The following is a 16,444-nucleotide window of genomic DNA, read 5'->3' on the forward strand; positions in this document are numbered from 1 at the left end:
ATTATTCATTTTCCACTATCCAGTGTGCACTTCCTGAGGACTTAGCATAACAATTTCAAGTCCTTACTATTTGTTTGGCTGTCTTTTTCTGCACAGTAATGAAGCAAGTAAGGTTTATATAGCTCTAGCATTGACCCAGCTGTATTTTTTCTTGCAAAAGCAGGTTTTTTAAAATTGCGGGTTTTTTGCGGGTTCGGCTCAGCCAAAATCAGCTTGCGGGTAGTTGTGGTTGGGCAAGGGGTAGCTGCGGGGCGGGGCGGGTAATGAAATTGCAAATTTGTGGCATCTCTAGTGTAGACAGACGTGTGGCTTTTTACGAGTCTTCGGACATGGAGTGAATGGGTGTCAAGTGTTTGCTCGTGGAAAACATAACTAGGGAAAATATTTTTTTCGCATGGATATCCAAGAAGGACCCAACCGATATACTCCAATGACATTTCGCTGGAGAAGTGTGTCTCACACGGCTGGAAAATGTGCATGTAAATGTCAATATCTTTTTGTCACTTTCTTGTCCTTTGAAGAGCTAGTCATTGAGGTAATATTTTTTGTAAGATATCGCTCAAGAGAGGCTGCAGTCTGCAATTCAGCGGTGTATCGCCATTAGTCAAAGTGATCACACATTTATGGGCCACCGCAGACTCATTCAAGCTGATGAAGCAAGGGAAACCTTCAATCAAACCTTACTTCTGTCGCTGAAACTACATACACGACGTGCCTGTCGATAAATCCGAAACATCTCTCGTGACGCGTTAAATCCTTCCTGGAAGCTGTCGGCACTTTCTACTTGGGTCTGGCCCGGTCGTCAATCTCCGAGCGCCATCCGCCTGGCTGTGGCGCTCCGTCTTCTCACACTTCATCGCACAAATGGGCTCGTGGATGCCTCTCTCTCGGCCGGTTTTCATCGTCAGCTCTCTGCTCTCGTTTCGTGTTTCGTGGCGTGTGCGCCACCGCGAAGCCACGCCTGAGGCTGTGGAAGCTCTAGGGGTTAATGACCTCGTGGACAGCTAATTAGTTGCCAGTGTGGTGTCTGGTAAAAGGCCGTCTAACGACGGTTCATCTGGAGTAGACACGCTGCTGCTCGGTGTGTTTATTATGTGTTGTCAGGCGCCGTGGACCTCCGTGACTTGCGGTTGGTCGTTGCGTTCACTCACCGCCATCCAGGACATGAAACAGGCTGGCTGTCACTGAGCCCCAACGCATAAGCTGTCGTGCTGCTATGAGATGTCATGCAGTCACGCGTTGCGTGCAACGTGAATGTTGAAGGACGTGTCCGTTAAATAGATAAGGATGGCTCAAATTACTTTGAAATGATCATGAGTTGAAAAGTATTCGGTCTTTGCAAGCCAATGGCCTCCGACGTAGAATCTCTGGTTTAGGATAGCCATTCTGGGGCATCCGTTATACCAAGGCAGCACGGCGTAGGTAACAAAGCATGTAGATGGTCCTTATCTTGTAGATTTCTGCAACCCGTAGTGCCCAGTTGGCGTATACAACTGTTGAAACTTTGTATGGCTAATCGCTGTCGTCGATCACTATTGTGGAACCTATATATGGTGGTTAAATATGTACAATTACCATATTCAACACTGCTTTGGTTGTCTCTTGCACGCCTACGGTTAGACATGAGCGACATCTAATGGCTCGCTCGAAGATATCGGCGATAGTGGTGCCTGGTGGGCCCTAGTAAGCTCGACAGGTATGTTTACTGGATGCAGTTTCGACGCATTTTTGTTGCAAGAAATATATGACCATGATTGAATCATCAATCCTTGAAATGCTGTCGCATAATTTTCAATTAGAGGCAAGCGAACAACGGAGGAGTCCACATCAAGCGACGTCACGGTGAACTACACACTATTCCGTCCACGTGACGATGGGTAAACACGCAGCGTGACGGTGTCGTTACGCGCCACCAGCGTTGTAGCCGTCCTCCTACTGTGGTGACAGGCTGACTGACGTGACGCGGACGGCCTGCGGCGTGACGGACCGTCACGTGACGCGTGACGACCGTCACGGGCGTGCTCCGGACTGCGGACACAATGGCCGCCCGACAGGATTACCTGTCAAACGATGATCACAGTGCAGTCGTGGTGGGGGCGCGATGGAGCTGTCAGGCTGCGCGATGTGGAATGGTGAAATGTTGCTATCGGTAGTGGCAATTACTCTTATTAGGGAAGGGGTCGTTGTTATTATTCATGCAACATTACGCCACTACAAAACTGACCCGTTATTTTACACTTTTTAATCTCTCTATGTCTATGGTTGCCGGATGTCGGAACCTTCGACTTTTATAGCAGAGAGCGATTTACCTATCTTCTTATCTTTAGTCCTAAACGCGGAAGCCATAAAATGATCCAATGTTCCTTCGTTTGTGACGAGCCTCTACTATGGCTTCTGGCGTCAACATTCGGATTTCCTTGAGTGAATGTTCTGCCATGTTTGTCTTGCTGCCATATTTGTCTTGTCGTCCTCCCCACCCGTCCCATACCATTCAGTTCGGTCCTGTCCTGTCCGGTCCTGACCCATCCCGCGACCCGACCCGTTCCGTCCCCTCTCTTTCTTCACGAAACCCGCGTATCACTACTTGCCATCCTTTCCCGTCCCACTGTCAGACTGGAGGGCTCCTTTGCGTCGTCTGCGTTGTTCCTCGTTCGATGTGACCTTCGCCGTCACCTCCCGACCGCCCCTGGCGCCGGTTCCAGGTCGGGTCGGTCGTATAGGCGCACCATAAACACAGCCGATGAGCCGACGGTCGAACGTTCCCGGGCCCATACTGCGTGCCAGACGAACTCGGGGAGGGGGGGGGGGGGGGGAGGGGGCGAATCCGGGGTCAAACCTTGGGGCGATGTGTCTGTAGGCAAGCTGTTGCAATTTATACTTTGTTGTGTACGTCAATTTTCATTTTGAAAGACAATAGCAATGGATATCACAGATAACCGCGTCATGGCAACCCAAGTTCCCGCCCTAGGATGCAACTAGAAGATGTGCCCCAAATTCCTATGAGTTATTGCCAATCCACTTTTACGACCCCAGCCGTGGTTACTGCAGATGAGCGTCCATTATTTTGTTTTCATTGCTCTTCCATTCTCATCACGTACTATCATCCACCTCACTGTTCGTAGTTGACCCACCATTACCGGTAGTCACACCCGCAGTGACGTCACGCCACCCCTTGTGACGTCACGTGTGGCCCGCCGGCGGCGTTATGTCGCGTGTAATGGTCACACCTGTCCTGTCCGTGTCCGGTGATTGCTCTGATAGGACCGGACACCATGCTCTGATTGGACCGGATGGTATCCATCGATCAATATTAGTCGGTGGGCGTGACGGGGCGTCGGCATAGAGCACAACTGGGACACGCAGAAATGATGACTGAAGGGGAACTGTTGGAAGGGAGGAGTCATGAGCTTTTGTGTGCTGTTGTACAGAAAAAAGCTGCAACCAACATCGAACAACAGGGTTGAAAGAAAGACTGAAGTGGTGTGCGGTTACAGGTCGAAAGGCGACTCTTCCAATTGATGCCATAAATGGTGGTACCTTGATGCCACCATAAATGGTGGCATCAAGGTGGCATCAAATCAAACGCTTTGCTGTGGTAATTTTGCATTAAGGCAAAGGATGTCATTATACGGAAGTTCATTATGTGGAATGCTATGTTTTGACTGGTCACGAGAGGTCTCGGAAGTTACCATCATAAAGCGGCTCATTACTCTGGACTTAATTCGTCGTGCTCCCGACCTAATCTTACAATTAGATTAATAAAGGATTTGCATTGTGCAATGCTTGCTGCTTTAATAACTTTGCTAGGTTAGATGGCCACTTCTATCGGGCGTTAAATGACGCCGTCTGTTTTTGTCGAGACGACTGCTTTTCGTCGGTGACCTGCGAGCTCGGCAATTACCTCCGAACGTGAGCCGAATTCTGACCGGCCCCGGGGAAAGTTTGTGTTGTTTGGCGCGTGTTCCGGGCCGCTGCGGAGGGAGGGGGTGGGTAGGGGGTCACGTGACCCGGTCGCTGACGGTGACCCGGCTCTCGTTGCGGGTCGGACGTGCTGTTTGCGGAAAACAGTCGCCAGGGACGCGGGGTAATTTGGCGCGCCGTGAACTGTTTGGTCCGCCGCCGGCCAAAACTCTCAGCGGAGCGCAGCAAACTCTGGAGCCAAAACCTGGCGCCAAAAAGCCTGGTGGTCCTGGTCGGTGGGTCACAAGCTGGCGCTGGTGGTTGGCGCACTGACATGAACTGTGTGACCTGCTGTGATCTGACCTCTGGACTATTCTGGTACGGCGCGACAGTGTTGGTGAAAAGCTGCAGGTGCAATATCTCTTCAACAAGTGTCGGTCGGCAGTGGTATCCCGGCAAGATAAACAATTCAAGTTGTGAACCCTTCTTTGTCAACGTCGTTCACTTGCTAACGAAGTGCAACAGCTGTTCAGTGCTCATGCTTAATATTCGTGCATCTGTCCTACGTAATTTACAGCTTGAGCCGGGTCCCCTTTATTTCATTATTTGTAAACCATTGTCATTCATTATGTGGCGCCGCGCCGGCTAATTTTGACTGCAAGGCATGAGCCGACTCGTTACAAACCAGACTCGTATTGATGGGCTCCACTGCGAGCACCTCTGTGACATCGCCGGCACTGTTTATCAGTGGTTGCCAAGCAACGGCGGTGCTATTTCAAACACATAACACTGCTGACATTGTAAGCAGTGACAGTGAATAAACACCATAAAATATGCGCCCTATGTGGGTACGTTCCGTTAACTCTGACGTGTTGTGGGTGGACGACAACAAACAACATGTGTTGACTGTCTCGGTCACTTCCTTTCATACCTATGTTGAACCAAGCAGAGTGGTTGAGGGATATATGAGATGTGATGCTGTCTTTTTTTCAGTAGCAAGCGCCCTTTCCCGTTCGATCTTCTCTCTCTCTCTCTCTCTCTCTCTCTCTCTCTCTCTCTCTCTCTCTCTCTCTCTCTCTCTCTCTCTCTCTCTCTCTCTCTCCCCCTCCCTCCCTCCCTCCCTCCCTCCCTCCCTCCCTCCCTCCCTCCCTCCCTCCCTCTCTCCCTCTATCCCCCTCTCTATTTCTCTTTCTCCTCCTGCCCCTGCTCCTGCTCCTGCTCCTCCTCCTCTCTTTCTCTTTCGTCTCTCTCCGTCCTTCTTCCTTCTCCTCTCATCCTCTCCCCCACTCCCTTTTCCCCCTCTCATTCCCCGTCTTTTGGTAGACGGCCTGAGCTTGCAATGTTTTCAGTCTCTAAGTGGCTTGTTTTACAACAGATTAGGGACGATGAACGATGAACACGTTTTCACATCCCACATAAGCTTCAAAACTTGTGTGACCTATGACGGCAACCAGGATGCTTACAGCACCCTCAGCTCCTTGCAGGAGGGTAGGTATAAGCTTTCCGGAAGTCAAACTCCCTCATGAACCGGTACCGGAGTGAAGAGCTCCTGTATAAGTGCCTGGTCACAGGAGAGTGCTCCCACGCAACTCGTTTTTCTGGTACCTGGTGGTCTCCCATGGGGGGGGGGGGGTGCATTCCGGTCCTCCCCCTCTGTTGTGGGGGGGGGGGCAGAACGCGTGCCGCTGACCCAGCACACTGTGCCTTACATGGAAGCTTCGCAATCCCTGCAATACGTGCCTTTCATGTTGACTTCCAGCTTAAGCTTAAGATGCATGACCTACTTGACCTAATCGGTTTGCTTTCTTACCCCTTCAAAATAATTGTCCAATAATTTTGAGTATTTGGATAATCACTTGAAATGATGCATTCAAAAGTGTTTCACGCTAACTGCGATCGATTTGGAACAAAAGCTGTCGACCATAAGACATAAAATATATTGAAACTGATTTCACTGCTCTGAATACTGAACTTAACAAACTTTTCTCGTGACCGCATGTGACCTCTCTGCCCCCAGGCACGCCGAACGAGGACCCGACTCGACCTCCGCCGCGGCTGGACGTTCTCACCGACTCGGACTTCTGCAGCGAAGGAGCGGCCGGCACGGAGTCAGAGGCTGAGCATCGACTCACTGACGACATGGAGTCAAGCGGAGTCTACTCAGACGCCGAGTCGCGCCGCTCAGTGGAGCCAGATCGTGAACCGGTGAGTCAAGGAGTGAGGGAATTGAGTCGAGTTGTGAGCTTGAGCCGAGTCGGTTGAGACGGGGAGCCGTGTGGCCTGTAAGCCGTAATGTATCGGGTTCATGTGTGTCAGTAAATCTGAGGAAAGTTTTTGAGCCGGGGCTAGTGAGTCGCGTCGGGGTGAGTCAGCGAGCTGTGAGTAGTCAACAGTAATCGCCACGCAATTTGGAATGTGGATGGCTCTTAAATGTACAGCCCTCAGCAGACTGCGTGGTAGGTATTTTTTTTCGACAAAACCGGTAATAACTCAAAGACTATGCTATCAGTCGGTCGGAACTCACTGCAAATAGAGGCGCCATGCTCCACTCCTTCGATTGGGTCTGTCACTAAACAAAGTATATGCCTTGTGTGGCAACAAAATGCAAAAGTATGTTTTGGGGGCAAATATAAACTTTTGGGTTTTGTTGCCAAACTGGATGGAAAATGAATACGATGGTAATGCCAATCTAAGGTGCGGAGTCTCGCGCGTCTTGCTGTCACGATTTCCGAGTGACCGATACCATAGTGTTGTCCGCGGTATTCTCGGTTTTGTCGAAAAAAAAAGAATACCTACCACGCAGTTTGCAGAGGGCTGTACAATACAGTACAACGCATACAATACAGTTCAGTCATCGTGGGAGGATTCGAGTCCTTGGGCGTTGAGTTAGGGGAGCAGAGCTCAGCTCAGCAGGCATGGACTTTTGAAACGCACTTTTGAAACGCAATGCTCTTCCAAATCGTTATTCAAAGCTATGCGATATACATTTTTAATGCATATCAATATGTATTGCTTTATCCTTCCACGTATTTAGACGCAACTAGAATCGCCTATCCGCATTGTTAAGCTAAGTCGAGCATGCATCTTGTAACCGTCAGGCAGCTCACGGATTAAAAGGCCAACAGAACCCATCCGCAATGGGTACCGGGAATCGCTCAGCCCCCCCCCCGACATAGCTAATGCATTGACCTGGTGTCGTGTGGCTTAGAGAGACATTGCACAGACTGAGGGGTCAATCGATATGTTTTCGGCGTGAGCCTGCCTGCCTGGCTTTTGTAAGTGAACAATGACCTTTCAGTGACCCGCGGGCTTTGACGGGGTCATGTAGGTGACGAGGTACAGACGATGACAAATCGTTGTTGTCAACTAATAGGACGACCATGACCAATAGCGTTCGGGGCTCATGCGACTGATCACCATGGCTAAATGCTAGCCGCTATTGACCGCGGCTTTCAAGGGTTATATGTAGATAGGTCATCGATTGTCTGAGCTGATATCTGGCAAAGCATTGGACCTTCGACCTTCAAATTCGTGTCAAGTCCAATGTCGCGTTGTGTGTCTGAAACGTGGTAAGATTTAAAATTAGTGCTGCCTATTCAATGCACTGTGTTTATGATGTGGACTGTGGAGCATCTCTAGAATGAAATTGATGGTGTTGATTTGGACTTGGTGCATAAAAAGTTGTCCTACGCATTGCAAGCGTACGTGGATTTAATTAGATGATCCATTCGTGTTAGCCTTCCCTGTCACCCTCCCGTCCAAGACCATACATGCATCTACGAGCAACTAATTGAACCGACGTCTCCTAATCACTTTCATTCATGGACGTGAATAGAAGACGCCGCCCTCGCTCCCCTTGCGCCTCACTGTGCATCACTGGACCATCCAACGGATCCAAGGCCGTCCCTTGGCCTTCGCCCCGGCACTCCGCAGGTTACACACAAACATGCGGTCCAGACGTGGTGTAAAACTACCCCTGAACAATGGTAACTGGTAACCGAGCTTTTATGCACGTCAACTTCGCAGCTATGTCCTGTGGGGGGGGGGGGGTAGCATGACGGAGGTCGCGGGGTGGTTTGGCGAGATTCCTGACATGCTACACCAGAAGGGTGGTTCCCACCGACCCACGCGGGATGTGTTGACGAGGAGTTCCCACGGGTGCGGTGTGTTGAACTCTGTGGTATCTTCTCTGTGATCTGCAGACTGGGATTATGCTGGCGATGTGTAGGGTTATTTCCGATGTGGTTTGTTGAGAAAAGTATTTTTGTGGGACATGTTTATTCGGTATGCGTTAGTAGATGGATTACGTTTGCTGCATCGGCGAGCTTCACTTTTCGGATCCCTTTTTCGTTGTGCGTTTTTCAAATCCATCCTGCTCAAGCGTTGAATGAATTATTTTTTCTTTTTTTTTGCCCATATGTTAGTAACACTTACGGACTGCACAGTGACATTGACTGTGCATTTTTTTTTGCGTCTGACTATCTCTGACCGTGCCGATTCTGCCGCAGATCGAGGTCATAGAAGAGACTGAGGAGACGACACTCACTCCTGTGAGAGAATCTGCCTCCGAGCTGGAGTTTCCGCCTTCCGCTGAGTCCACCCCCGCCGCCGCCGCCGCCACTGCCACTTCTGCCGCCCCTGCCACCGCCACCGCCGCCGCTACCGCGACTCCAGAGCCAACGCCGCCGGCCCGTCGTCGTGACCCGATCCCGAGTCACGTGGTCCGCGCCCGCGAGCCGCCGCCCAAGAAGGAGCCCATCAAGATGAACCACCCGCTGCCGCGCAGAAACGTCCAGAGCAAGCTGCGCTCGATGCTGGAGTCGCCCTCTCCGGCCGCGGAGGCGGCGGCGGCGCGGCGGCCGGCCCGGCCCGCACGCAAGGGCCGCTGGGACGCCGTGATGAACCGAATCGAACAGAATAAGAGCGAGGAGAAGACGCGACCTCGGAGAGAGGTGAAGAGCAGGCTGTACGAGGGCGTGACCCCCGCCAAAGGCACCCAGAACGGCTCCCGGAAAAGTCTCAGGTGAGTGGGGAGAAGGGCGGATGGGGGAGGCAGAGGAAGCAAATTCATGAGAAGTCTCTGAATTTTTCTTTGATTGCCGGAAAGGAATTTTGCGAGCTCTTAAAAGAAAAAACACATCGAAGTAACGAGCATCAATCAATTCTGTATTTTGTTATACGCAGAATTGGAGTCCTGTATAGACATTTTGAGCCATGTATCGATTTGTCAAGCGTAGTAAAGAATGCAGCTTTTTTGTAGCTGGTCCTCGTCGTTTTCACTTTTACATTCCTTTTGATGTGATCCATTTTTATTCATTTCTTTGAGCCATTCTAGCTTCTTGCTTTCTTCATGTACCGATTTTGGCCATTAATTTCGTCTTCGTGAAGAACCCGTATTTATGACTAGGGCCGAACTGACGGCTGAATTAATCATGTGGGCGAAACCCTGTCTGCCTTCCATTGGACCGGTAGCCGACGGGCGTCACTCCGGTGGCTTTCCACGCGAGTTTGTGGCTGCCAGGTCCGACCCGCGGCCCGCCCGAGCCGCCTATTACCGCTAATGGGCCAATGGCGTAACACCAGCCTAGCCTGAGGGCAGTTGCGCGGCGTCTTCGCTGCTTTAGCGGGTACTGGGGCGCTTGGCGACCAGCTGGTAACTGTGGCGCGTTTTGTCTGTTGGGTGCTTCCGACCACTCGACCGGAAATCTGTCCGACCGTCCGACCGCTCGCCCATCCGACCGGCCGACCGCCCGGCGGGAAAGCCACGTCGACCGGCAGCGACCGGCGCTGTGGTAGCCGGTGGCGGCTGGATTTCACTCTCCACCGGGCCAGCGCGTGTCTGTGTACAGCCCGCCGGTGGTCGAGGAGCGTGACCGTGTGTCGGCGCAGGTTTTGTCGAGAGAGAGGAAGGTCGTGACCCGATGCGGTCGCTGTTAGCGGTGTGTACAGAACACGGCGTGTGGTGCGTGGACGACCTGCTGACAACGTTAACGGGCGCTGCGAGTGGAATGCGAATGAGAGGGCTTTCGGACACAAAAGGGCTGCGATTGCAATCCTTTATCACTGATCTGCAATGTGTGGGTGGGTGGATGTTTGGGATATTCGAGATACGTCTGTCCTACATTTTGACACTGATGAATGCGATCTTTCAAACAATGCTGGTCCTTTCTGCCCTGAACGGGGACTTTATCGTTTAACATATCACTATAAAGATAGCATTTCTGTAGCTTCTCTAACTTCTGAGATCCCATTGCTGTAGCATTCATGTTGTGTAGGGGATTGTGTGAAAGGCGATCCCTTCAGGCTTCATAATTTCTCACATTCATGAAGCACGAAGCATTGATTTGAGTACGTTATGAACCAGGCTTCAACACTGCAAACTCGGGTCCGTGATCCAACAGACTGTTTGGTCGTCATGAACTGGGCCAGACTCCCGGAATGCGCCGCATGCATCAGTGAGGATTATTGGAGTGGCATGAGCTTAGCTATAGGCGGAAGACGGACGCTAACCGGATTTCGTGGGAGACATACCATTTCTCATGGCAACTCCCCACTGCATCGTGGCGAGGCTTTACAAATTGCACGGGCAGAGATGAGCCCGAATGCCTGAAGGTTCAGCTCTGCGGCTTTCATATTTGTGGTTTTGTGTCAACTTAGTTGACCGAAGCCTTTTGCTATTGTATGAGGGATCCGGAAGCTTTTGTTCCCATTATCTCAATTCGGTCACTCGTCATTGAATTTCCACTGGTCTGAATTATTTCGCTCAGGTCATCCTTCACTGCCGTTCTATTGATCGGAATGATTTCACGTTGGTCAGCCGTGACCACCCTCCATTAACCCGCGCGGGGCTGGGGGGGGGGGGTAAATTTTACCCCCCCTCGCGAATTTTTGCGATATCTCAAAAACGGCGGCGCACAGCGCCGCCAAACTTTCAGTACCTTTTCTTACATCAATTTGACACGTTCCCTGAAAATTTGAGCGAAATCCGTCGGAAAATTTTTGAGAAATTGACGTTTTAGTGACGTCATGTTCGCCATTTTCGCCTCAAAAACGGCAAAAGTTCAAACGCCGCTAACATCTTCATTTTTAAAGGAATCAAGACGTAACAAAAAAGGTTATACGTAATTTTACTTTGTCTATCAAATGGCTATCTCGGTTTTTTGAAAATTTTGGATTTTGGCCTAAATTTTTTCAAAAAACTGACTTTTTTGGGAAAATCATTATCAAATCCAAAATTTTGAGTCTATCGAAAAAACCGGAATATATGTCAGAGAACTGGTCTATGTGCACCTACATACCAAGTTTTAGAAGAATCGGTTCAAAAATGTGGGAGTTATTCAAAATTTTATGACGTCACGACACACAAATTTTTTGAAAAATGACTTTTTTGGAAGTTCTAGACCTCGTACGGAAACAAAAATAGCACCATTCGATTCGCCGTGAAAAACTGCATCAGATAGACACCTTTTTAGGCCTTAACAACCAACTTCAAAATTTGACCTCACTTGACCTGACCTTGACCTGACCTCGACCTGAAATTCATCCAGAGGTGGTCCATATCACTTATTGAGTGTGACTATTGAATTCTATGAGTAAAATGACCCAAAAAACATGTGTCGCACATGCCCTTTTCTATATTTTGTTTTTTGGTGACCTGACCTGACCTGACCTTGACCTTGACCTCTGAATGATATTGTATGCAACGAATATTGTCTTGGTAGCCTAAGAACACGTTTTGGGCGATCAGTCTCAGTCCATGACTCCATTCTTCGGCAACTACGGTGCAAGGCCGATACTGTAGAAACTTGCAATTTGTACCCTTGACCTGACCTTGACCTTGACCTCAAACTTTAAATTAAGTACATGTTTTTAGTAGTTCGTGATAAGAGCTTTCGATTGGCGTTTGAATTTTCCAAATCGGACCATTAGTTCGGGAGATAACAGGGGGGGGGGGGGGGTAAAATTTACCCCCCCCCCCAGCCCCGCGCGTTCGGCTGGAGACCCCAGCCCCGCGCGGGTTAACTCTCTCTCGCTTCGCTGGTGGACCTTCTGCCATTTCTAAAATTAATTCCATCGGAGGCATCCCCGTCCCTGCGGCCATCAGTCCTGTTGAAATTCTTAAGTAGAATCTAGCTATGACTGAAATGTACAGCATGGAGCTCAGTTTTGGCCATCAGCTACGAGGCACGATTACACGGGAAGTGTAATCGTGCCTCGATTACCTATCATTCATACTCACTTTTTTCTGGGAGCGTTTTTGTTCAGCTTATAATCATGTGATAATGGATAATCGCAATATTTACAATTCCGTTTTTTTCATCTCTACATCGATGTATGTTCTGTCTACGGCGGGATATAATGTAGCGACTAGCGAGATGTATATTTCGCCCGGTTCACAGCCGGTTGCTCTGCCATCGATTCGCAGCTGAAAACGGATGTGGCTGATGTTGGCCGGGGCTCAACACGTGACATTCACATTATGTGGGGTGATGTCACTCACCAGCTGTGCTGGGGTAGGCGACCGGAGGGAAGCGGGAGGGGCGATGTTCGAATGCATCGATCATTTCCACATGGTGTTTACCTTTGGCGCGATACTGTTCCCCAGCACCTGTGCTCTGTTTCATGCATGTTCAGGTTCTGCGTCAAGTCGACTTAACACTGTAGGCCTTATGCCGCCCTGCGAAGGTGTCAGTCAGACAGATGCGGTGGGCGCTATTCGAACGCTAATACATGACGACTGCTGACGGGCGCCAGGCCTGTCAGCTGTCAAAGTCGAGCACCCGACCTACAGACAGGCTGACGGCTGCAGAATGGGCTGCCAAGCAGCTCACCAATGTTGACCACAGCCAAGAGAGCTCACACTTCTGCCAGCTCTTGGCCAAGCTCCCCTTCGTGGGAGGTGTCAGCGAACCGGGGACCCTTCCAGTCTCTCGCCAGCCAGACAAGGTCACGGTGTGGGATCCGTCAGATACCTCCATCAATAACACGGCAGCAATGTTGATCCTTCCGAGTACGTCGCGGCCCGACCACCACTGGTGATTGATGAGAGCTACTGGGCGCCGGATGAAGAGGACGTGACTTCATGAGGCCGCGATGACGCCGGTGATGACGGTGACGATGACAAAACGGTGACGCACCGTGGTGAATCCTGCACGGGCCAATGGTTGGTTTTTGGAGACGTCGGCCACAGCGTCTCTTAGCTAAGCCCGGATATGTCATTTAAGAAGTCAACGGAACTGTGAAAGCCGTGGCATTGTATACGGACCTTTGGAGTTTTGGACAGAGCTGGGAGACTGAAGTGGAGAGAGGTGCTGATGGAACCGAGAGCAAAATGGCTACATACCACCTGATGAGATGGCACAAACAAACAGCTCCGAATAGATGACGCACATCAGCGGCGGAGTGGCTTCACTTCCCTGAAGTAAAGGGAGATTATTTCCTTATATGGTGTGTGTCACGCTGCAGTAGACCTTGTTTTGTCCTGTGCAACGGTGCAATGAGGTGTGCAATCAGTAGGAATGGGACGAACGGTCAACCCAGCGTGGAAGAGATGGAAGATGTTGCTAACCGGGGTCGAGTACCTATGCATGCAGCAGGTGCTAAAAAGATTGCAGGTATATTTATACACCATCTCTTTTCAATGTGCTCTAATTCACTCACAATGTGACTATAAAACAGCCTAATTTGTTGGCTAATTCTCGTCTTGTGCCTAACAACGCGTCGTAAAACATTATTAAATCATAATTTGCTGCTCTTAGCTCCCCGTTTTCATCGTTCCCGACCCGAGAGAACAGCCCATTTCGAAGATTTAGAGGTCTTAGACCGCAGCCGCGCTTGTTGTTTTTGTGTCTGACTGCCTGACCGAACTTTGTTTGTCTTCGACTACCCAACACCCCGAACGCCTTTTCGTTTCACTGTCGCCACACATGACGTCACAAATGCGCGGCGTTTCTGGCGCTAGTGATGGGTGGTTTGTTTTCTCCGAATCTCTTTCGGCTTCGGTGGTCGTAGCCAGTAAAACAAATCGTTCGGATTCAAACCGGGCTAAACTCGGCTCCTAACCTAACTTCTTCAGCTGTGAAGGCACTCCTGGCACATTGACATGGCTAATATGGGAGTGGTCTACATACGAGTACATAGTACCTACACAATGCATTAGGCGCTGACTTGGGATGAGAATGGTTACGCAAAGGCTTTTTCGTTATCAATTAGTGCGCTGAACACGTTTGATGGACAATTAGCAATGCAATTTACGGTCTTGCGTGTCAGGCGGCCACATAATCATGGTCAAGGTCATGACGGATTCACTTAGCGTGCACCGTGCGATTCGTTTCGTCACATGATGCACTATTTTTTTTTTTTATCCGAATCAGGGTCTATTCAGCTATAACGGCTTTTCGTACCTGCGGCCTTAACAGGCGTTTTTAGCTTTACATCTTTACTGATATACAGATATATTGTCTCATCATGATTGGTTAAGTCCCCTGATTCCGTCCACAACTTCGGCACCCAACTTCGCACCCCGAGATCCGGGTTCTTTCGGAACAGTGACCTTGATCAGGGGGATAAGTCGTGTGTTTTCTGTTACGATTCAACTTTGCCCCCTGGGGTGCTGTTGGTGACTGGTTATCTGTAAAACTTGGAGTGTTCCATCTATAAGTTCCGAGCTGTCTGGATTCTGTTGTAATTCATGAGTGTTCACTGCTTATCTATCTTGCCGAGCCGAAGCACTGCAAGAAAATGCCTTCTATGTTGCCAGACATTAGGCATTGACAGGCATTAGGATATTCTTGTAATGTATGTATACGAATAAAAGACTGGCCATTTGACGTAAAATAGATCGTGGCCGACGCGACCCCGTCCGCTGAAGAAGGGATAGGTACACAGAACACCACTCATTTGAGGACGCGTGCTCGCAGTCATATAACGGGTGGTCAGTATGAAACTGGACAAAGTTTGAATTGTTACTGTGTCGAAAGTTTTCAAGAGAAAGCAACGAAAATCGCGTTACCGTGCCATTATTTTGTTCTAATCACGCTCGGCCTAATGGATCTGCGAAACTGGACCTCTGTCAGCCTCAAGGCGCACGCGCGCTGGCAGCCCCGCTTTTGTCTTTCGCGGCACCTCCGGGTCAATTTGACGGATGGCCTGCTGGATTCTCTGCTTCAATTGTGCGTCTCAGCTGACCTGTCACCTTCCCTTATACACTTTCTGTTCGATGAGCCCCCACAGATCCTCAATGGGCTAAATCTGAGGGGTCCATGGTGGGTTCATGTCACGTGCTATTTCGGGCACCCCAGCCTTCTCAAGAAGTTTCGCGTTCTAGCGCGCGTACTGTGACTGTTGCAAGGTCGGAACCTGACAGAACATCATGCTCTGTGTTCTGTGACTCAATAAGTGGTAACAACACGCCATTCAAACACTTTTCATAACACAGTTCGCCCTTTACATTGCCTGCGCTCGGCAAGTTACGGGACGCGTGAGCCCCTTGGACTCATGGCAAGCTAGACGGGCATCTCGGGTGGATGCTTGCTCTCAGGTCGAAAGCGAAGGTGCGATCCACATGTGGAATAGTGTCTCCACCAGCAGAGGTGTAAAATTCGGCAATGGAAGGCATTTGGCTACCACTGCAGGTGAAGTAAGATTCTTCGTCCATATGCACCTCCATGTTTTTGCTACCCTGCATTGGACCCTGTGACAGACAACGCAGGCGGGTTTTCTGCGTACGAAATTGTGCCTCCGTCACCTTTATCCTATTTTTGTACCTGATTGCTGCTTGTTGACACATTAATTGGTCATATGTTTTGAAGATTCCAAAATTTCTTCCCAGAGATCACAAGGAGAGCCCCAACTGTTCGGTGACGGCGCCGGTTTGTTTCTTCCGGTGCTGAATGAGCATTTTCTTTGTGATCTTGCCGTTCCCACCAATGCAAAACATCTGCAAGTCCTCAGAATTTATCGATGATCACATATTCTTAAGATCTGGTTACACCCTGTGGCGTAATGTGACGCATAATGGTAGCATTTTTGTAATTAGTGTTATTTTCACAAACTTGCGCGAACAGGTCCCGGAACGCTTGCTGACTTACCGGCGCAATGTTTTCTTCTAGAAAATAGCAGAAAGTTGAAATCTGAGCTGGTAATATAGAATAACTGAAAGTATTCACCTGCCAAAAATAAGTAAAATCGGTCCATAATTGGAGATGCTATGCTTAATCAAATTTTGTCCAGTTTCATACTGACCACCCGTTACCTACGCCATACGGCCTAATCGGCTTCAATGCGCCACCACTTGTCAAGAAGCGGGGACGGCTGTGCGGCCGCAGCCGTGCTTCCATGGTTATTCGCAAACATGTTCTCACAGTTATATCATCGATTACAGTTATCGACAGGACTGTCCGCATTGGTTACCAGCGGACACCAGCCCTCTGGTCATACTTGGTGCTGATGACCGTTTGGCAGTTGTGGAGTTTTAACGACATCTGCCTGACGGATTTGGTGAGGAGCGTGATTATCGGTTTATATTCTAGAAACGATTATTTGT

At 49.8% G+C, this 16,444-nt stretch overlaps 1 protein-coding gene across 4 annotated transcripts in view; it reads left to right on the forward strand.

Annotated features, from left to right (window-relative positions):
• LOC122391040 (microtubule-associated tumor suppressor 1 homolog) overlaps window positions 1-16,444 on the forward strand; it is a 168,301-nt gene that overhangs the window by 48,098 nt on the left and 103,759 nt on the right. For all 4 annotated transcript variants that reach the window (XM_043384564.1, XM_043384565.1, XM_043384566.1 and 1 more), the window contains exons 4-5: window positions 5,918-6,105; window positions 8,409-8,923. In XM_043384564.1, coding sequence (XP_043240499.1) covers window positions 5,918-6,105; window positions 8,409-8,923 — 703 coding nt within the window. The remainder of the gene's footprint in view (window positions 1-5,917; window positions 6,106-8,408; window positions 8,924-16,444) is intronic.

The sequence above is a fragment of the Amphibalanus amphitrite genome, unplaced genomic scaffold (genome assembly GCF_019059575.1).
Source record: "Amphibalanus amphitrite isolate SeventyFive unplaced genomic scaffold, NRLGWU_Aamphi_draft 000419F_arrow, whole genome shotgun sequence".
Lineage (NCBI taxonomy): Eukaryota > Metazoa > Arthropoda > Thecostraca > Balanomorpha > Balanidae > Amphibalanus > Amphibalanus amphitrite.